Consider the following 20,606-nt stretch of genomic DNA (forward strand, 5'->3'; position numbering starts at 1 on the left):
TTTCTCCACACTCTCTCCAGCATTTATTATTTGTAGACTTTTCCATGATGGCCACTCTGAAGGGAGTGAGGTGATACCTCATTGTAGTTTTGATTTGCATTTCTCTAATCATTAGCAATGTTGAGCACTTTTTCATGTGCCTGTTGGCCGTCTATATGTCTTCTTTGGAGAAATGTCTATTTAGATCTTCTGCCCATTTTTTGATTGGGTTGTTTGGTTTTTTTTGATATTGAGTTGTATGAGCTGTTTATATATTTTGGGAATTAATCCCTTGTCAGCTGCATCATGTGCAAATATTTTCTCCCATTTTGTGGGCTGTCTTTTTTTTTATGGTTTCCTTTGCTCTGCAAAACTTTTAAGTTTAATCAGGTCCTATTTGCTTATTTTTGTTTTTATTTTCATTACTCTAGGAGACGGATCCAAAAAGATATTGTTGTGATTTATGTGGAAGAGTGTTGTGCCTATGTTTTCCTCTAGGAGTTTTATAGTATACAGTCTTACATTTGAATCATGTTTGTTAACACAAGGGTAACATATTCCCCTAACACCTTCTCAGTCTGTGAGTATGTGGTGTGGCAGTTATCAAGCCTGGAAAGCATACCCTGAAATTGGAGACATAGAAGACCAGTGCCTGATTCAACCTAAGATGCTCAAGTGGGCTGTGTGCACAGGACGAGGGTGGCTGTGCTGGGATCAGCCTACACTCCCACCATTTGTCAGGATGGGATACACAAACGCTTCCTGAAGACCAGATGTGGGTCATGCCAGAGAGCGCTATCCTGTGGTCATCTTGTGCCCTACAGATACTCTGCAAAGCCAGAGGGGACCCAATAGCAAGATGCTGGAGGCCAAGGCTAAATTTTTAGGGGCTGAGGAAGGAGGACCAAATGAGCATCCCGAATAGTGATGCATGAGCCTGGATCAGGGGAACAAGGGTCCCCGACACTAGGACTCTCCTGGGATCCTGTGGCATCACCTGCAGAAGGCAACTGACTCATTAGTCAGTTTCAAACATCTACCCTGCCCGGAGAGCATCCTGGACCATGCCAGTTCAAAGAGGGGCTTTCCTACTAGATATGCCTCTCTCCCCTGACCCTTTTCCAACACTGGAGTGGGTCCAAGAAACTGGATGGGATGCAGGAGCAGGAAGACTGGGAGAGAAGAAGAGGCTAAGGGCAAGACAGGGAAGGAGCGAAGAAGCCAACCACCTGCCCTGATCCACACTGGGGAAGGGAAGGAGATTTGGTGCAGAATTAGAACTGACCGTTACCTCAGAATAGCAGGAAATCCTTGTGCCTGCCTGACTTTTCTTCCAGGAACAAGGGAAGATTACCTCTGCTCAATAACCTTTGTACGGACTGTAGGAGACAAAAATAAAACTGAATTTCCAGTATGTTACAAACACTGCTTGTTTCACACACCAGCTATACGCATATTGACGCCCAGTAGGAAGGAAACCTGTTTAGCTTTGGCTTAATGTGTTTATTAAGAAAATGTATCCAAAATTTGGAAAAAATAAAAAGGGATTATGAGCTGTTGTTTCAGTGTCCAGCTCAAAGTTTCTAACAAGCTTGCTAGAAAAACCTTCGTCTGACTTGCTACTTAGTATTGGTTAGGATGTTATAAAATTCTAAAGGAGATTAACTTGAAGAAAACTGATAGCACAGCAACTGATATTTGTCTTAGAGTAGAGCTAACCCCCAAAAGTATCATTTATTGCTCTGTGGGAAATTAGCCATCTTTGTAGTAATGCAGTAATCTCATTCTACATTTTTTAAAAAAAGTCTTTCCTGATTAACAAATGGACTCTTATTCCTCAAATGCTCCTTGAGGCTTTACCATCCTGCTTGTCCTCTCATTAATGACTTAATCAATCCTTGACACATTTTGATTTTATATTTGTATGAGATATTCATGCTTTGTAACTTTTTGAAAATTAAACTTTACAACTGTTTCCAAAACTTACTTAGCTGCCAAAATACTACTAGCTTTTTTCCTAATCTCATTAAGCCCACTGACATCCCTGGGGACCATATCTCAAGGAATCTGCTTTGGAAGTTGCCACCAAGGCAGTCTGTTAGCCAGGAGAACAAAGGAAGTGCCTGGTTTGTAAATAGGCATGATGACCCTTGTTGATTAAGCCAAAGGAAGATTTCAGGCCGTCCAAAAAAGACTAAAAATCGAGACAGCATCCCAATTCACACAGTCCTCTCATCCCCTAATCACCCCTGAGAGTAAAGTGAGGTTCTGCTGTTCAGGAAAATGCAACTAACATAAACATCCTCATGCCAAATATTTAATTAGGTGTTTGAACTTTGGTATAGATACATGTAGGAACATATGAGGTTGCTTTTTAATTAAAAGACAGTTCTTTTTGATTGGAGGCTACTTGGAAAAGACCAATAATCACAAAAGTAAATATTAGAATTACAGGTAACTATACCTTCAGAGAGAAATGAGCCATGTTCGGCTGTTTAATCAATTGTTTTCATTTGCAGAATCAGGATGAAACCTAAGATGCTATTAATGTCATCTCCTTTCTTCATTTAACAATATGTCAAAAATATTGTCATTAAATATTGTTCTGCATGATTTTTAATGGCCTCAAAGTTGTCCACTGTAGGGAGGTACCAAAATTTATTTTATGAATCTTGAACTGTGGACCATACAGGTTGCTACAAATTCCTAACAATTTCTTTAGGTTAAGTTCCTGGAAGTGGAACATTAAAATGAACTGTATTTGTCGAGGTCTTTTTTAACATGTTGCCAAACAGTCCTCCCAAAAGACTGTACAATTAAAGAATTCCACCAATAGGTGTATGAGTGTGCTGTTTCCTTACATTCTCCACAATACTGGGTATGGTACTTTTAAATATTTTGCTGAATTTTTAAAATTGAATTATAGTTGATTGACAATATTGTGCTAGTTTTCAGTGTACAACAGTGATTCAGTTATATATATATGAAACATTATATATATATAATATATATATAAATGTTCTTTTAAAATTCTAAAATTTTTAAAATTCTAAAATTATAATTTAAAAAATTTTTAATTATAATTTAGTTTTAAAAACTATAATTTAAAATTTTTTAAATAAAAAAAATTTTAATTTAAAAAATTTTTAATCTTAAAAATTTTAAGGGGAGGAGCTTCAAGATGGCGGAAGAGTAAGACGCGGAGATCACCTTCCTCCCCACAGATACATCAGAAATACATCTACATGTGGAACAACCCCTACAGAACACCTACTGAACGCTGGCAGAAGACCTCACAGCTCCCAAAAGGCAAACTCCCCACATACCTGGGTAGGGCAAAAGAAAAAAAAAAACAGAGACAAAAGAATAGGGACGGGACCTGCACCAGTGGGAGGGAGCCGTGAAGGAGGAAAGGTGTCCACACACTAGGAGCCCCTTCACAGGTGGAGACTGCGGGTGGCGGAGGGGGGAAGCTTCGGAGCCACGGAGGAGAGCGCAGCCACAGGGGTGCGGAGGGCAAAGCGGAGAGATTCCCGCACAGAGGATCGGTGCCGACCGGCACTCACCAGCCCGAGAGGCTTGTCTGCTCACCCGCCGGGGCGGGCGGGGCTGGGAGCTGAGGCTCGGGCTTCGGTCGGATCGGTCGGATCGCAGGGAGAGGACTGGGGTTGGCGGCGTGAACACAGCCTGAAGGGGTTAGTGCACCACAGCTAGCCGGGAAGGAGTCCGGGAAAAGGTCTGCAGCTGCCGAACAGGCAAGAGACTTTGTCTTACCTCTTTGTTTCCTGGTGCGCAAGGAGAGGGTATTCAGAGCACTGCCTAAACGAGCTCCAGAAACGGGCGTGAGCCGCGGCTATCAGCACGGACCCCAGAGACGGGCATGAGACGCTAAGGCTGCTGCTGCTGCCACCAAGAGGCCTGTGTGCAAGCACAGGTCAGTACCCACACCGCCCCTCCCAGGAGCCTGTGCAGCCCGCCACTGCCAGGCTCCCGTGATCCAGGGACAACTTCCCCGGGAGAACGCACGGCGCGCCTCGGGCTGGTGCAACGTCACGCCGGCCTCTGCCGCCACAGGCTCACCCCACATCCGTACCCCTCCCTCCCCCCGGTCTCAGTGAGCCAGAGCCCCCGAAGCAGCTGCTCCTTTAACCACGTCCTGTGTGAGCAAAGAACAGACGCCCTCAGGCGACCTACACGCAGAGGCGGGTCCAAATCCAAAGCTGAACCCCGGGAGCTGTGCGAACAAAGAAGAGAAAGGGAAATCTCTCCCAGCAGCCTCAGGAGCAGCGGATTAAAGCTCCACAGTAAACTTGATGTACCTGCCTCTCTGGAACTCCTGAATACACAACGAATCATCCCAAATTGAGGAGGTGGACTTTGGGAACAACGATATATATATTTTTTTCCCTTTTTCTCTTTTTGTGAGTGTGTATGTGTATGCTTCTTTGTGTGATTTTGTCTGTATAGCTTTGCTTTTACCATTTGTCCTAGGGTTCTGTCTGTCTGTTTTTGTTTTTTTACTTAAAAATTTTTTTTTCTTAATAACAATTTTTTATTTTAATAACTTTATTTTATTTTACTTTATTTTATTTTCTTCTTTATTTATTTATTTTCTGCCTTTTATTCTGAGCTGTGTGGAGGACAGGTTCTTGGTGCTCCAGCCAGGCATCAGGGCTGTGCCTCTGAGGTGGGAGAGCCAAATTCAGGACACTGGTCCACAAGAGACCTCCCAGCTCCACATACTATCAAACAGCGAAAATCTCCCAGAGATCTCCATCTCAATGCCAAGACCCAGCTCCACTCAACAACCAGCAAGCTACAGTGCTGGACACCCCGTGCCAAACAACTAGCAAGACAGGAACACAGCCCCATCCATTAGCAGAAAGGCTGCCTAAAATCATAATAAGGCCACAGACACCCCAAAACACACCACCAGACGTGGACCTGCCCACCAGAAAGACAAGATCCAGCCTCATCCACCAGAACACAGGCACTAGTCCCCTCCACCAGGAAGCCTACACAACCCACTGAACCAACCTCAGCCACTGGGGACAGACACCAAAAACAACGGAAACTACGAACCTGCAACCTGCGAAAAGGAGACCCCAAACACAGTAAGTTAAGCAAAATGAGAAGACAGAGAAACACAGCAGATGAAGGAGCAAGGCAAAAACCCACCAGACCTAACAAACGAAGAGGAAATAGGCAGTCTACATGAAAAAGAATTCAGAATAATGATAGTAAAGATGATCCAAAATCGTGGAAATAGAATGGAGAAAATTTGAGAAACGTTCAACAAGGAACTAGAACTAAAGAGCAAACAAACAGTGATGAACAACACAATAAATGAAATTAAAAATTCTCTAGAAGGGATTAATAGCAGAATGACTGAGGCAGAAGAACGGATAAGTGACCTGGAAGATAAAATAGTGGAAATAACTACTGCAGAGCAGAATAAAGAAAAAAGAATGACAAGAATTGAGGACAGTCTCAGAGACCTCTGGGACAACATCAAACGCACTAACATTCGAATTATAGGGGTCCCAGAAGAAGAAGAGAAAAAGAAAGGGACTGAGAAAATATTTGAAGAGATTATATTTGAAAACTTCCCTAATATGGGAAAGGAAATAGTTAATCAAGTCCAGGAAGCACAGAGAGTCCCATATGGGATAAATGCAAGGAGAAACACGCCAAGACACATATTAATCAAACTATCAAAAATTAAATACAAAGAACAAATGTTAAAAGCAGCAAGGGAAAAACAACACATAACACATAAGGGAATCCCCATAAGGTTAAAAGCTGATCTTTCAGCAGAAACTCTGCAAGCCAGAAGGGAGTGGCAGGACATATTTAAAGTGATGAAGCAGAAAAACCTACAACCAAGGTTACACTACCCAGCAAGGATCTCATTTAGATTTGACGGAGAAATTAAAACCTTTACAGACAAGCAAAAGCTAAGAAAATTCAGCACCACCAAACCAGCTTTACAACAAATGGTAAAGGAACTTCTGTAGGCAGGAAACACAAGAGAAGGAAAAGACCTACAATAATAAACCCAAAACAATTAATTAACTGGTAATAGGAACATACATATCGATAATTACCTTAAATGTAAATGGATTAAATGCTCCAACCAAAAGACACAGATTGGCTGAATGGATACAAAAACAAGACCCCTATATATGCTGCCTATAAGAGACCCACTTCATACCTTGGGACACATACAGACTGAAAGTGAGGGGATGGAAAAAGATATTCCATGCAAATGGAACTCAAAAGAAAGCTGGAGTAGCAATTATCATATCAGACAAAATAGACTTTAAAACAAAGACTATTACAAGAGACAAAGAAGTACACTACATAATTATCAAGGGATCAATCCAAGAAGAAGATATAACAATTGTAAATATTTATGCACCCACCATAGGAGCACCTCAGTACATAAAGCAAACACCTAACAGCCATAAAAGGGGAAATCGACAGTAACACAATCATAGTAGGGGACTTTAACACCCCACTTTCACCAATGGACACATCATCCAAAATGAAAATAAATAAGGAAACACAAGCTTTAAATGATACATTAAACAAGATGGACTTAATTGATATTTATAGGACATTCCATCCAAAAACAACAGAATACACATTCTTCTCAAGTCTTCATGGAACATTCTCCAGGATAGATCATATCTTGGGTCACAAATCAAGCCTTGGTAAATTTAAGAAAATTGAAATCGTATCAAGTATCTTTTCCAACCACAACGCTATGAGACTAGATATCAATTACAGGAAAAAATCTGTAAGAAATACAAACACATGGAGGCTAAACAACACACTACTCAATAACCAAGAGATCACTGAAGAAATCAAAGAGGAAATCAAAAAATACCTAGAAACATATGACAATGGAAACACGATGACCCAAAACCTATGGGATGCAGCAAAAGCAGTTCTAAGAGGGAAGTTTATAGCAATACAATCCTACCTTAAGAAACATCTCAAATAAACAACCTAACCTTACACCTAAAGCAATTAGAGAAAGAAGAACAAAAAAACCCCAAAGTTAGCAGAAGGAAAGAAATCATAAAGATCAGATCAGAAATAAATGAAAAAGAAATGAAGGAAACGATACCAAAGATCAATAAAACTAAAAGCTGGTTCTTTGAGAAGATAAACAGAATTGATAAACCATTAGCCAGACTTATCAAGAAAAAAAGGGAGAAGACTCAAATCAATAGAATTAGAAATGAAAGAGGAAAAGTAACAACTGACACTGCAGAAATACAAAGGATCATGAGACATCAAGCAACTCTATGCTAATAAAATGGACAACCTGGAAGAAATGGACAAATTCTTAGAAATGCACAACCTTCTGAGACTGAACCAGGAAGAAATAGAAAATATGAACAGACCAATAACAAGCACTGAAATTGAAACTGTGATTAAAAATCTTCCAACAAACAAAAGCCCAGGACCAGATGGCTTCACAGGCGAATTCTATCAAACATTTAGAGAAGAGCTAACACCTATCCTTCTCAAACTCTTCCAAAATATAGCAGAGGGAGGAACACACCCAAACTCATTCTACGAGGCCACCATCACTCTGATACCAAAACCAGACAAAGATGTCACAAAGAAAGAAAACTACAGGCTAATATCACTGATAAACATAGATGCAAAAATCCTCAACAAAATACTAGCAAACAGAATCCAACAGCACATTAAAAGGATCATACACTATGATCAAGTGGGGTTTATCCCAGGAATGCAAGGCTTCTTCAATATATGCAAATCAATCAATGTGATACACCATATTAACAAATTGAAGGAGAAAAACCATATGATCATCTCAATAGATGCAGAGAAAGCTTTTGACAAAATTCAACACCTATTTATGATAAAAACCCTCCAGAAAGTAGGCACAGAGGGAACTTTCCTCAACATACTAAACGCCATATATGACAAACCCACAGCCAACATCGTCCTCAATGGTGAAAAACTGAAACCATTTCCACTAAGATCAGGAACAAAACAAGGTTGCCCACTCTCACCACTATTATTCAACATAGTTTTGGAAGTTTTAGCCACAGCAATCAGAGAAGAAAAAGAAATAAAAGGAATCCAAATTGGAAAAGAAGAAGTAAAGCTGTCACTGTTTGCAGATGACATGATACTATACATAGAGAATTCTAAAGATGCTACCAGAAAACTACTAGAGCTAATCAATGAATTTGGTAAAGTAGCAGGATACAAAATTAATGCACAGAAATCTCTTGCATTCATATACACTAATGATGAAAAATCTGAAAGTGAAATTAAGAAAACACTCCCATTTACCACTGCAACAAAAAGAATAAAATATCTAGGAATAAACCTACCTAAGGAGACAAAAGACCTGTATGAAGAAAATTATAAGACACTGATGAAAGAAATTAAAGATGATACAAATAGATGGAGAGATATACCATGTTCTTGGATTGGAAGAAGCAACATTGCTAAAATGACTCTACTACCCAAAGCAATCTACATATTCAATGCAATCCCTATCAAACTACCACTGGCATTTTTCACAGAACTAGAACAAAAAATTTCACAACTTGTATGGAAACACAAAAGACCCCAAATAGCCACAGCAATCTTGAGAAAGAAAAACGGAGCTGGAGGAATCAGGCTCCCTGACTTCAGACTATACTACAAAGCTACAGTAATCAAGACAGTATGGAACTGGCACAGAAACAGAAATAGAGATCAATGGAACAGGATAGAAAGCCCAGAGATAAACCCATGCACATATGGTCACCTTATCTTTGATAAAGGAGGCAAGAATATACAGTGGAGAAAAGACAACCTCTTCAATAAGTGGTGCTGGGAAAACTGGACAGCTACATGTAAAAGAATGAAATTAGAACACTCCCTAACACCATACACAAAAATAAACTCAAAATGGATTAAAGACCTAAATGTAAGGCCAGACAGCATCAAACTCTTAGAGGAAAACATAGGCAGAACACTCTGTGACATAAATCACAGCAAGACCCTTTTTGACCCACCTCCTAGAGAAATGGAAATAAAAACAAAAATAAACAAATGGGACCTAATGAAACTTAAAAGCTTTTGCACAGCAAAGCAAACCATAAACAAGACCAAAAGACAACCCTCAGAATGGGAGAAAATATTTGCAAATGAAGCAACTGACAAAGGATCAATCTCCAAGATTTACAAGCAGCTCATGCAGCTCAATAACAAAAAAACAAACAACTGAATCAAAAAATGGGCAGAAGACCTAAATAGACATTTCTCCAAAGAAGATATACAGATTGCCAACAAACACATGAAAAAATGCTCAACATCACTAATCATTAGAGAAATGGAAATCAAAACTACATTGCGGTATCACCTCACACCGGTCAGAATGGCCATCATCAGAAAATCTGCAAACAATAAATGCTGGAGAGGGTGTGGAGAAAAGGGAACCCTCTTGCACTGTTGGTGGGAATGTAAATTGATACAGCCACTATGGAGAACAGTATGGAGGTTCCTTAAAAAACTAAAAATAGAACTACCATACGACCTAGCAATCCCACTACTGGGCATATACCCTGAGAAAACCATAATTCAAAAAGAGTCATGTACCAAAATGTTCCTTGCAGCTCTATTTACAATAGCCAGGACATGGAAGCAACCTAAGTGTCCATCATTGGATGAATGGACAAAGAAGATGTGGCACATATATACAGTGGAATATTACTCAGCCATAAAAAGAAACGAAACTGAGTTATTTGTAGTGAGGTGGATGGAGTTAGAGTCTGTCATACAGAGTGAAGTAAGTCAGAAAGAGAAAAACAAATACCGTATGCTAACACATATATATGGAATCTAAGGAAAAAAAAAAATCATGAAGAACCTAGTGGTAAGATGGGAATAAAGACAAAGACCTACTAGAGAATGGACTTGAGGATGTGGAGAGGGGGAAGGGTAAGCTGGGACAAAGTGAGAGAGTGGCATGGACATATATACACTACCAAACGTAAAATAGATAGCTAGTCGGAAGCAACCGCATAGCACAGGAGATCAGCTCTGTGCTTTGTGACCACCTAGAGGGGTGGGATAGGGAGGGTGGGAGGGAGGGAGATGCAAGAGGGAAGAGATATGGGAACATATGTATACGTATAACTGATTCACTTTGTTATAAAGCAGAAAGTAACACACCATTGTAAAGCAATTATATTCCAATAAAGATGTTAAAAAAATAATAATAAAAAACAAAAACAAAAAAGAAGATGTGGCATATGTATACAATGGAACATTTCTCAGCCATAAAAAGGAACGAAACTGAGTTACTTGTAGTGAAGTGGATGGACCTAGAGACTGTCATACAGAGTGAAGTAAGTCAGAAAGAGAAAAACAAATACCGTATGCTAACACATATATATGGAATCTAAAAACAAAAACAAAAACAAAAAATGGTCACGAAGAACCTAGCGGCATGATGGGACTAAAGATGCAGACCTACTAGAGAATGGACTTGAGGATACGGGGAGGGGGAAGGGTAAGCTGGGACAAAGTGAGAGAGTGGCATGGACATATATATACTACCAAACGTACAATAGATAGCTAGTGGGAAGCAACCGCATAGCACAGGGAGATCAGCTCTGTGCTTTGTGACCACCTAGAGGGGTGGGATAGGGAGGGTGGGAGGGAGGGAGATGCAATAGGGAAGAGATATGGGAACATACGTATATGTATAACTGATTCACTTTGTTATAAAGCAGAAACTAACACACCATTGTAAAGCAATTATACTCCAATAAAGATGTTAAAGAAAAAGAAAAAAAATTTTTAATTAAAAAAATTTTTTAAATTCTAAAATTTTTAAACATTAAAAATTGAAAACATTAAAACATTATATATATAAATGTTCTTTTTCAGATTCTTTTCCATTATAGGTTATTGCAAGATACTGAATATAGTTCCCTGTGCTATACAGTAAATACTTGTTGTTTTAAATATCTTGGTTCATTTAATATACTGGTTAATGCAACTGGTTAATTTAGTAGGCAGAGACTGGTATCTCATGGCTTTAATAAGCACTTAATTACTAGGTAATATCAATACTTTTTCCTATATTTTGGCCATGTTTTCCTAGTTGTATGTTTATTTTTCTACATGAACTTCAGTATCAAATTGATTGCGTCCTAGAAAAGATTTATTGGTATTTTTATTGAGGTCATATTAAATTCATAAATTAACTTACAGAGAACTAATGTGCTTATGATACTGAGATGTTCTATCTAAGAACACTGGATGTTTTTCCATTTGTTTAAAATTCATTGTTGTATCTTTTAGAAGTGTTGCAAAGTATCCTCATATAAATTTTGCACATTTGTTTTTATGTTTATTCCTAAATACATTTTCTATATTATATTGTCTAAATGGCAGTTGTGTATCTGAAGCCTCTTATTTTTCTTTTAAGAAATTTATTTCTTTCATCTATTTATTTTTGGCTGCGTTGGGTCTTTGTTGCTGCGCGCGGGCTTTCTCCAGTTGCGGCAAGCGGGGGCTACTCTTCGTTGCGGTGCGTGGGTTTCTCATTGTGGTGGCTTCTCTTGTTGCAGAGCATGGGCTCTAGGCACGCGGGCTTCAGTAGTCGTGGCACAAGGGCTCAGCAGTTGTGGCTCATAGGCTTTAGAGCGCAGGCTCAGTAGTTGTGGCGCCCGGGCTTAGTTGTTCCGTGGCATGTGGGATCTTCCCGGACCAGGGCTCGAACCCGTGTTCCCTGCATTGGCAGGCAGATTCTTAACCACTGCGCCACCAGGGAAGTCCCTCTTATTTTTTGTATGCTGATATTGTACAATATTTTGCTATCTTAATGAAACTTTTTGTTGAGTCAGCTTTAATTTTGATTCTCTGAGGTTACTGAGGGTTACTATCATATCATCTGCAATAGAGATATTTTACTTTTTTTTTTTTTTTTTTTTACCAATTCTCCTGTCTCCTTTTATAATTAGCATTGGTTAATACCTCTAGTATCAATACAATGTTAAGTAGTGACGTACATAATGGGCATCCTTTCCTGTTCCTGATATTAAGAGAAATGCCTCTAGTATTTCCCCTCTAAGTAGATGGTGGTTTAGAGCGAAGATATATGATATACATATGAATAGGAATAAGAGTTGAATTTTGTCAATGACTTTTCAAAATCTAGGGAGATGATATTATTTTCCTCCTTAAATCTGTTAATATCGTACATACAGTTGACCCTTGAACAACATGGGTTTGAACTGTGTGGGTCCACTTACACTCAAATTTTTTTCAATAGTAAATACTATAGTACTGCACAATCCACGATTGGTTGAATCCTCAAATGTAGAGCTGGGGATACAGAGGATCTTCAGATAACGGAGAAACTGTGTATACCAAGGGCCAACTATAAATTATTCTTGGATTTTTTAACTGCACAGAGGGTCGGTGCCCCTAACCTGCATGTTATTCAACGGTCAATTTACTATATTAATGAATTTCCAAATATTGAACCAACCTTGATTTTAGGAGTAAATTGTATTTGGACATGATGCATTATTTCCTTATTGTGGTGGTAGATTCTGTTTACTAATATTTTGTTTAGTATCTGTCTGCTGAATTGTGTCTACCTAAAATGTTGAAGTCCTAAACTACAGTACCTCAGAATGTGACTGTGTTTGGAGATAGGGTCTTTAAACAGGTAATTAAGTTAAAATGAGGTCTTTAGGGTGGGTCTTAATCCAATGTGACTGGTTTTCTTATAAGAAGACGACATTTGGACCAAGACAGGCATGCATACAAAAGAAAGGCCGTGTGCAGACTCAAGGAGAAGGTGGCCATCTGCAAGCCAAGGAGAGAGGCCTCAGAAGCACCAAAACCTGCTGTCACCTTATCTTGGACTTTCAGCCTCCAGGACTGTGAGAAAATAAATTTCTGCTGTTTAAGCCACCCAGTCTGTAATATTTTGTTCAGGCAGCCCTAACAAATAATAAAGTATCTTAGCCTTGATAATCATAAGTGACATCAGTCTGTAATTGTTTCTGTATTATTTTAAGCAGGAATCAGTACCAATACTGTACTGACTTTATAAAAGATTTCCCCAACATCACTTAGTTGAAGTTCATCCTCTAATAGACTCTTCAAGTGGGGCTCATAAACTCTGTTTTTCGCAAGCTTTTGCATGGTCAAATCAATTTTTCTATAGTCTTGATACTTGAAGGAGAATATAGTGGGTTGAATATTGTCCCACAAAGAGAGATGTTCAAGGGACTTCCCTGGTGGTCCAGTGACTAAGACTCCGCCCTCTCAATGCAGGGGGCCTAGGTTTGATCCCTGGCAACTAAGAGTTCACATGCCACAACTAAAGATCCCGTGTGCTGCAACTAAGACCCAGTACAGCCAAATAAATAAATTAACATTTTTTAAAAAAGAGAGAGATATTCAAGTCCTAACCCCTGGTACCTGTGCATCAACTTACTTGGAAATTGGGTTTTTGCAGATATAATTATCTGCAAATCTTGGGATGAGAATATCCTGGATTTAGGATTGACCTGAAATGCAATGACTGGTTTCCTTCTAGAGAAAAGAGGGCGAGATTTTAAACAGAGACACAGAGGGGAAGACCATGTGAAGACAGAGACAGAGATTGCAGTTATGCAGCTACAAGCCAAGAATGTCGAGAGTTGCTGGCACCCACTGGCAGCTAGGAGTGAGGCATGGAACAACAGATTATCCCTCAGGGCCACCAGAACAAACCAATTCTGCCAACACCTTGATTTCAGACTTCTGGCCTCCACAACTCTGAGAGAATAAATGTCCATTGTTTTAAGCCACCAAGTTTGGTAATTTGTTATGATAGCCCTAGGCAACTAATACACACTAAAATCTTTAGTTCATACTTATCTTTTCATTGCTGCTCCATGGTTGCCTTACTTTGTGTGCTACTTTGGAGAAGTCTGAAGTCTGAATGCTGTCTAGTTCTCTTGCCCTTGCAAGTTATTTAACCCTTTTGCCTGAAGGTTTTGAGAATTCCTTCTGTATCTTTAAGGTCTAATCTACCACAGTGTGTCTCAGAATTGACCATTCTCTGTCAATTTTCTCAAGTGGCTGCGGGTTCTTTATCTATTTTTATAGACAGTGATGGAGATTGGTATTTTATTTTTATTTATTTATTTATTTATGGCCACACCACATGGCTTGCGGGATCTCAGTTTCTCAACCAGGGACTGAACCCTGGCCACGGAAGTGAAAGCACCAAATCCTAACCACTAGACCACCAGGGAACTCCCTCATATTTTGTTTTTAGGTAATCTTTTGCTATCTCAAAAAATTTCTTCTTCCTTTTTTTTCTTATCTTTGTTTTCTTAGTTGTTAGTCAATAGTTTTAACTGATTTTTGAATAACGGTGAAAAATCCAAAAGTTACAGAAGGACACCTACCCTTATACCCCATTTACTTCTCCCCAGAGGCAACCACTGTTCCTTGTGTATCCTTCCAAATATATTCTATGAATATATGAATATTAGTGTCTGTCAGTGTATTTATATTTTTTATTTTTTACACAAATACACTATATTATACATGCAGCCCTGCACCTTGCTGTTTTCATTGTACATCTAGGGTATGGTTCCAAATTGGCGCATGTAGAGCTGCCTCATTTTTTGAAGATTGCATGGTCTTCCATTGCATGAATGTACCTCAATTTATTTAACCAATGCCCTAATGCTGGACTGTAATTTACAGTCTTGCTATTATAAACAATACTGTAATAAATATTTGGTACATATTTATCATTCCACACATGTGGGAGTATATATAGCCTAAATTCCTAGAAGTGACACACCTATTAGAATGGCTAAAATCCAAAACACTGAAAACACCAAATGCTGACGAGGATGTGGAGCAACAGGAACTCCCATTCATTGTTGGTGGGAATGCAAAATATACAGACACCTTGGAAGGAAGTTTGGCAGTTTCTTACAAAACTAAACATACTCTTATGGTATGATCCAACAGTGGTGCTCCTTTGTGTTTACCCAAAGGAGTTGAAAACTTACATCCACAAAAAAACTGCCCACAGATGCTTATAGCAGCTTTATTCATAATTGTCAAAATTGGGACGCAACCAAGATGTCCTTCATTAGGTGAATAGATTAATAAACTGTGGTATATCCAGGCAATGGAATATTAGTCAATAATAAAAAGAAATGAACTATCAAGCCATGAAAAGTCATGGAGGAAACTTAAATGTATACTATAAGTGAAAGAAGATAATCTGAAATGCTACATGCTGTATGATTCCAACTATATTATATGGAATTCTGGAAAAGGCAAAACTATGGAGACAGTAAAAAGATCAGTGGTTGTAGGGAGTTGGGGGGAGGGAGGGATGAATAGGCAAAGCACAGGGGATCTTCAGAGCACTGAAAATACTCTCTATTATACTATTACGGTGGATACATGTCATTATACACTTGTTAAAATCCACAGCATGTAAGCAGCAAGAGCGAACCCTAATGTATGCTATGGCCTCTGGGTGATGATGACGCATCAATGTAGTTCATCCACTGTAACAAGTGTCCCGTCTGGTGGGGGTGTGGTGGTTAGCGGGCTGTGCTGTGTGTGGGAAAAGGGGTCCATGGGAACTCTCTGTACTTTCCACTCAATTTTGCTGTGAACATAAAACTGCTCTAGGAAAATAAAGTCTATTTTTTAAAATCCTAGGGGTGTTTGCAGGATCAAAGGATATATGCATTTAAATTTTTAATAGATATAAGAGCTTTCCAGAACTACTGCGGCAATTTACATCAGCCTTGCCTATTTTTATACCTCACTCTCATCAATACAATATAGTTGAACTTTTTGATCGTCACTAAATTGTTAAAGGAATAGGGTATCTGCTTGTCATTTTAATTTTCGTGTCTCATTATAAATTAGATAGAACATCTTTTTTTTTTTCTTTTTTTTTAATATGTCTGAGCCATTTGAATTTCCTTTTGGGTGAAGTGCCTGTTCATTTTCTTTGCCCATTTTTCTATTAGGTCGGCACCTAATTTTATAGTTAGAGATCTACAAATTGGAATGGGAATGATGGTGTTAAGATCTTATATTTTGGATTGAAAAGTATAGTTATCATATACCCTGCAGTCAACCTTGCATCTTTAAGCATGAGGTGAAACTAGAACTGAATGAGAAAAGTAATAGGGTATGAGTGCTTTTTCTATATATCTGGGTACAACCTCAGCCTCTTAACCTAAGAAAAAATACCATACCTAAATGTTATAAAGAGCATAGAATCAGGTGCACTGTCTAGTTTCATTTATGCTGTCTTTTGTGGAACAGTCCCAAGCTACATTTCATTAGCTCATGCAAGGTTCTCTGTGTAGCCTGAAATCTGGACAGCTGCTGAGCATACTTTTTGGTAAAATGAAGTTAAGCATTGTACCAGATGTGATCTGCAAACTGACTATTTAAAGTAGCCTGAATAGGGACTTCCCTGGTGGCGCAGTGGTTAGGACTCTGTTCTCCCAATGCGGGGGGGCCCGGGTTCCATCCATTGTCAGGGAACTAGATCCCACATGCATGCCGCAACTAAGAGTTTGCATGCCACAACTAAGGAGCCCACGTGCCACAACTAAGACCCAGTGCAACCAAATAAATAAATAAATATTTTTAAAAAAATAAATAAATAAAGTAGCCTGAATAACTCAGTTGCTTTTTTGGCCAAACATGAGTAAGTGGACAAATAGTGAGCATGTGTTGCAGTATCAGACGAGATACTGACCTTTGTACTACTTTCCTAGAGCTACCTTAATAAAACAAAAACAAATTGGGTGGCTTAAAACAAATTATTGTCTCATGGTTCTAGAGGGTAGAATTCTGAAATCAAGGTTTTGGAGGGCCATGCTCCCTTTGAAACTTGTAGGAGAATCCCTCCTTGCCTGTTGGCAGTTTCTGGTGATTTGTTGGCCATCTTTGGTGTTCCTTGGCTTGCAGCTGTATAACTGCCATATCTGCCTTTGTCATCACGTGGCTTTTCCCCGTGTGTCTCTGTCTTCACATGGCCACCTTCTTATAAGGACACCCTACTCCATCTCCAAAATGACCTCATCTGAACTATATCTGCAATAACTCTATTTCCAAGTAAGATCCCATTCTGAAGTACTGGGGTTTAGGATTTCAACATACCTTTTTTGGAGGGACACAATTTAACCCATAACAACCTTTCTCTAGAATCTTTTGGAAGAAGGTGAGAGAGACAAGGTAAAAGCCAAAGAGGCCGACACCTTCTACATACACTGCATTCAGCCTGCCTGAGCCATATCGGTATTTGCTGTAAGCACACAGTGTGGATGACTTACCAAAAGCTTTATTTCAGAGGAACTTACAAAGCACTTCTGCCCCACGTGGGTCCTAGTCCTTTCGTTTGTGATTCACTGAACTGCATGCTCCACCTTCAGCCATCACCCTGCCACCCCGTCCCTGACAGGATGAGCTGCAAGCTGCAGAGAAAAAGAAATGAACTAAGAAGGGTCAAATGATCCCCCATTAGATCACAGATCAGACTGCAGGCTGGGGAGACTTCTGTCTGCTTCCCGTGCTATTGTGCTCCGAGGGGGGCCCCCTCCTGCTGTCCACCTTGTCGCCCTTTGAGAGCGACAAGGACCCACACGAGGAGCTGTTCCTGAAGTAGTCTCTACTGATCTCAAGTTTCAGCCAAAAGACATCCTTTTTGAATTCGACACCTATTGGCCGCCTAACCTATTAAGCATCTATTCACCAAGGGCCAGATTTCACTACTTGGTTCAGTCACCCCTCTGCCGAGAGCCCTTTCTGTCTTGCTGTGGGTAGCATCTGAACTTCTGCTTGTTGTCTCAGAATTAATGTGCAGCCTTCCCTTGCTTTCCTGAGGAATTTTGTACTACTAATCCACTCACATCTAAGTGGTTTTTTTCCTTCTTTCCCAAACTCACCTTAGAGCATTTCTTGCCCTTTTCAGTGGCCAAGGAATTTTATCCTAACTTCTAAAAAGGCAGTGAGAAGTTATCCTTAGTTTAAAATGGGAATATATATACATATATATATATAATTGCCAATATATATTGAATATATATATTTAGAGCAGGCCACACTTCTTTTTTTTTTTGGTGTGATGACTATATAAGTCCAGATGATCCTTCAGCCAATTATTATTCCCTGCTCCATTCCCCCGTTGTATTTTTTTTTAAAGAGCCATGGACGTTTTCTTTAGATTCTTTGCTAGTAAATAAAAAAATTCTTGCCTTGAATATCATATGATAGCTGGGTGGGGTTTCTTTGTTCTGTTTTTTTTAAGCATGACAGTTTTGTCAGGGATAATTTTCAGATTATCAACTGACTGATTGTTAGAAGTGCAAGCAACACAGAGAGTTTTGTTTTTTTCATCAGTTACACTTCAGGTATTTTTCTTTTGACTCCAGGCCCCAGAGATCGCTGGCTGAAAAGGGCTGGCGGACTTCATTCCAGGGAAGGCAGAAAACAAAGGCCAGTCCTGCCTTCCCCAGCAAGCAGCAGCAGCAGTTTTCTGGAAAGTAGGAAACAGAAAAGAAGAGGAAGATTAGATTTGAGTTAAAATTGTCACTTTCTCTCCAACTGGGAGAAGGTCACTCTCTGACATGATGTGGGGTATGAGGCGCTGTATCTCCCTTGTTTTCAGAAGTCACCTAACAAAATCTCTCCCAGTAGGACATACCTACTCATAAATCAGCAGCGTCAGCTTCAATCACAGCTTGCTTTCTAGAATGTAGACACCAGGGAGAGGCTGACCTAAGTTAACCTGGGGGGACTCCATGCCCCCCTGGCTCTCAGAGGTTGGAATTTAGAGGATGGCATGCTTCCTGCCGTCTTCACAGGGGCATTTAGGGTGCGATTTAATCCCGCATTATCTTTCCATTATGGGTACTTCTCCTCAAAAGTCCTACATTCCTTATCTACCGGGGCCCCAAGTAGGGGGAGGTAGGTGAGGCACTCTCCTAGGGGCAAAATTTAGGGGAACCCTAAATAGCCCCAGTAATCAAGATAAACGGTATTTTAACGCAAAAAAATTAAACAAATTGGCAAACAAAGCTGCTAACTGCTTGATTTTGGAAATGAATCTTCCAGGGCTGGGATCAAGGTGAGGAGAGAGAGGTGGGCTCGTACAAGTGCAGGGGCAGATCCTGCATTTGAAATTTTGATATATTGCTCATTATGGGGTTTTTTGCATTAATTTTGGCCTTCAAAAAATTTTTAACTAAAATATTTATCTTGATTATTGACTTTTTTTTCCGAATCCATAAATACTGTAACTGAGGCAATTGCCTCTCACTGGCCTCACCCGAGTCCCGGCCTTTAAAATACTGACGAGTCAACAAAAAGCTATCCACCTTCCGGAACCACGACTCTTAGATAAGGACCAGACTCCGGGGTACAGACGCCCTGCCGTGAAGTCTCCGCGTCCCGGTGGGTTTGGACCCTCCCCTCCGCCTTTCCGCGCTCGGGTATTAAAACACTGCTCGTTCTGCCTGGCCTTACTCGGAGCGGCCGGCGCGCCCGGGCCACGTCCGCTCCCGCGCGTCTGTCCACGTTATGAGATGACCCCTTCCCTCTCAGAGACCCAAGTTTCACTCACCGCCAAGCCCGTGCCGCACAGCGGTCCCCAAGCCCGCGCACTGCCGCAGCGCGCTGTCCGCCGGCATCTTTCCGGCGCCGGGCCCGTGCGATCGCGCCTGCGCGCTCCGCCGTGCGCGGGCGTGAGAAAGGGCCCGCGCCGCTCCCAGGTTGCTCCGGAGGGGCAGAGGAGGGCGAAACTGCTTCCCCGCGCGGCAGTGCGCAGGCGCAGCGGCGCGCGGCGCTTTCTTCCGCTTCAGCCACCGCGGCTCCGGCGGCGCGCCCGTCGCTGGGCCGCCCGGTGGGGGGCGCTGCGGGCCGGGGTGCCCGAGGGTGGTCGGGGATGGACTCGCCGCCCCGGGGCGGGGCCGCGCGGGCCGGGATGGGGCGGTCGCCGGGGCGGTGGTCCAAGCCGGCGAGCGGCGGCGGCGAGCACAGGAGAGGCTGCGGACCGAGGCGCAAGTTTCGGACGCGGCGCCATGCGCGGCCCCCAGGCCTGGCCGCTGCGGCTGCTCCTGAGGCGGGGCCCAGCCGCCCGCGCCCCCGGGACCCGGGCGCCGCCGACGCGCCTGGCGCCGGCGCGGCTTGGGGACGCGGGGCCGGCGCTCCTCGAGGGTGGCGAAGCCGCGCGAGGCCCGCGGTGCCGGGCGGGCCGCTGCCCGGGCGGGGGTCCCGGCAGCCCCGCGGGCGGCGCGGGCCTGGCGCGGCTCCTGGCGCTGTGGGCGCGGCCCTCCGGACCCTCCAGGTGCGGGGCGCTCGCCGGGTCCGGCGTCCCCCGGCTCCCGCGCGCCGCGCTCCCCGGCGGCCCAGCGGCGGTCGCGCGGGGCGGGGGCGAGACTTGGCTGCGCGAGCCGGCCTTGCCTGCGGCCGCGGCGACCCCCGGACACGACCCGCTGCAGCGGCCCATGGCTGCCGGGCGCTCGGAGGCCCAGAAGCTCCTAAGGCTGGCGCAGCCCGAGCGGCGGAGGCTGGCAGGT

The 20,606-nt window shown here is 41.9% G+C and overlaps 1 protein-coding gene and 1 long non-coding RNA gene across 6 annotated transcripts in view; one reads left to right on the plus strand and one right to left on the minus strand.

The window, feature by feature from the left end:
- Positions 1-11,924: 11,924 nt before the first annotated feature.
- LOC309642933 lies at positions 11,925-19,763 on the minus strand. Of its 2 annotated transcripts, none has more exons than XR_014253445.1 (2): positions 19,652-19,763; positions 11,925-18,565 (listed from the first exon to the last, which is right to left on the minus strand). It is a non-coding gene; the product is annotated as an uncharacterized lncRNA (long non-coding RNA). The 2 variants fall into 2 exon arrangements; XR_014253446.1 differs by having other exon boundaries at positions 19,655-19,741.
- The window catches only part of ABCB10 (ATP binding cassette subfamily B member 10), a 34,376-nt gene continuing 32,367 nt past the window's right edge, over positions 18,598-20,606 (plus strand). For 2 of the 4 annotated variants that reach the window (XM_082424997.1, XM_082424998.1), the window contains exon 1: positions 18,598-20,604. In XM_082424997.1, the coding sequence (XP_082281123.1) occupies positions 19,614-20,604 (991 nt within the window). In that variant the 5' untranslated portion in view covers positions 18,598-19,613. The remainder of the gene's footprint in view (positions 20,605-20,606) is intronic. The other 2 variants (XM_082424995.1, XM_082424996.1) reach the window with 1 other exon arrangement.

Source organism: Balaenoptera physalus (assembly GCF_965194825.1).
Source record: "Balaenoptera physalus genome assembly, chromosome: 14".
Classification (NCBI taxonomy): domain Eukaryota; kingdom Metazoa; phylum Chordata; class Mammalia; order Artiodactyla; family Balaenopteridae; genus Balaenoptera; species Balaenoptera physalus.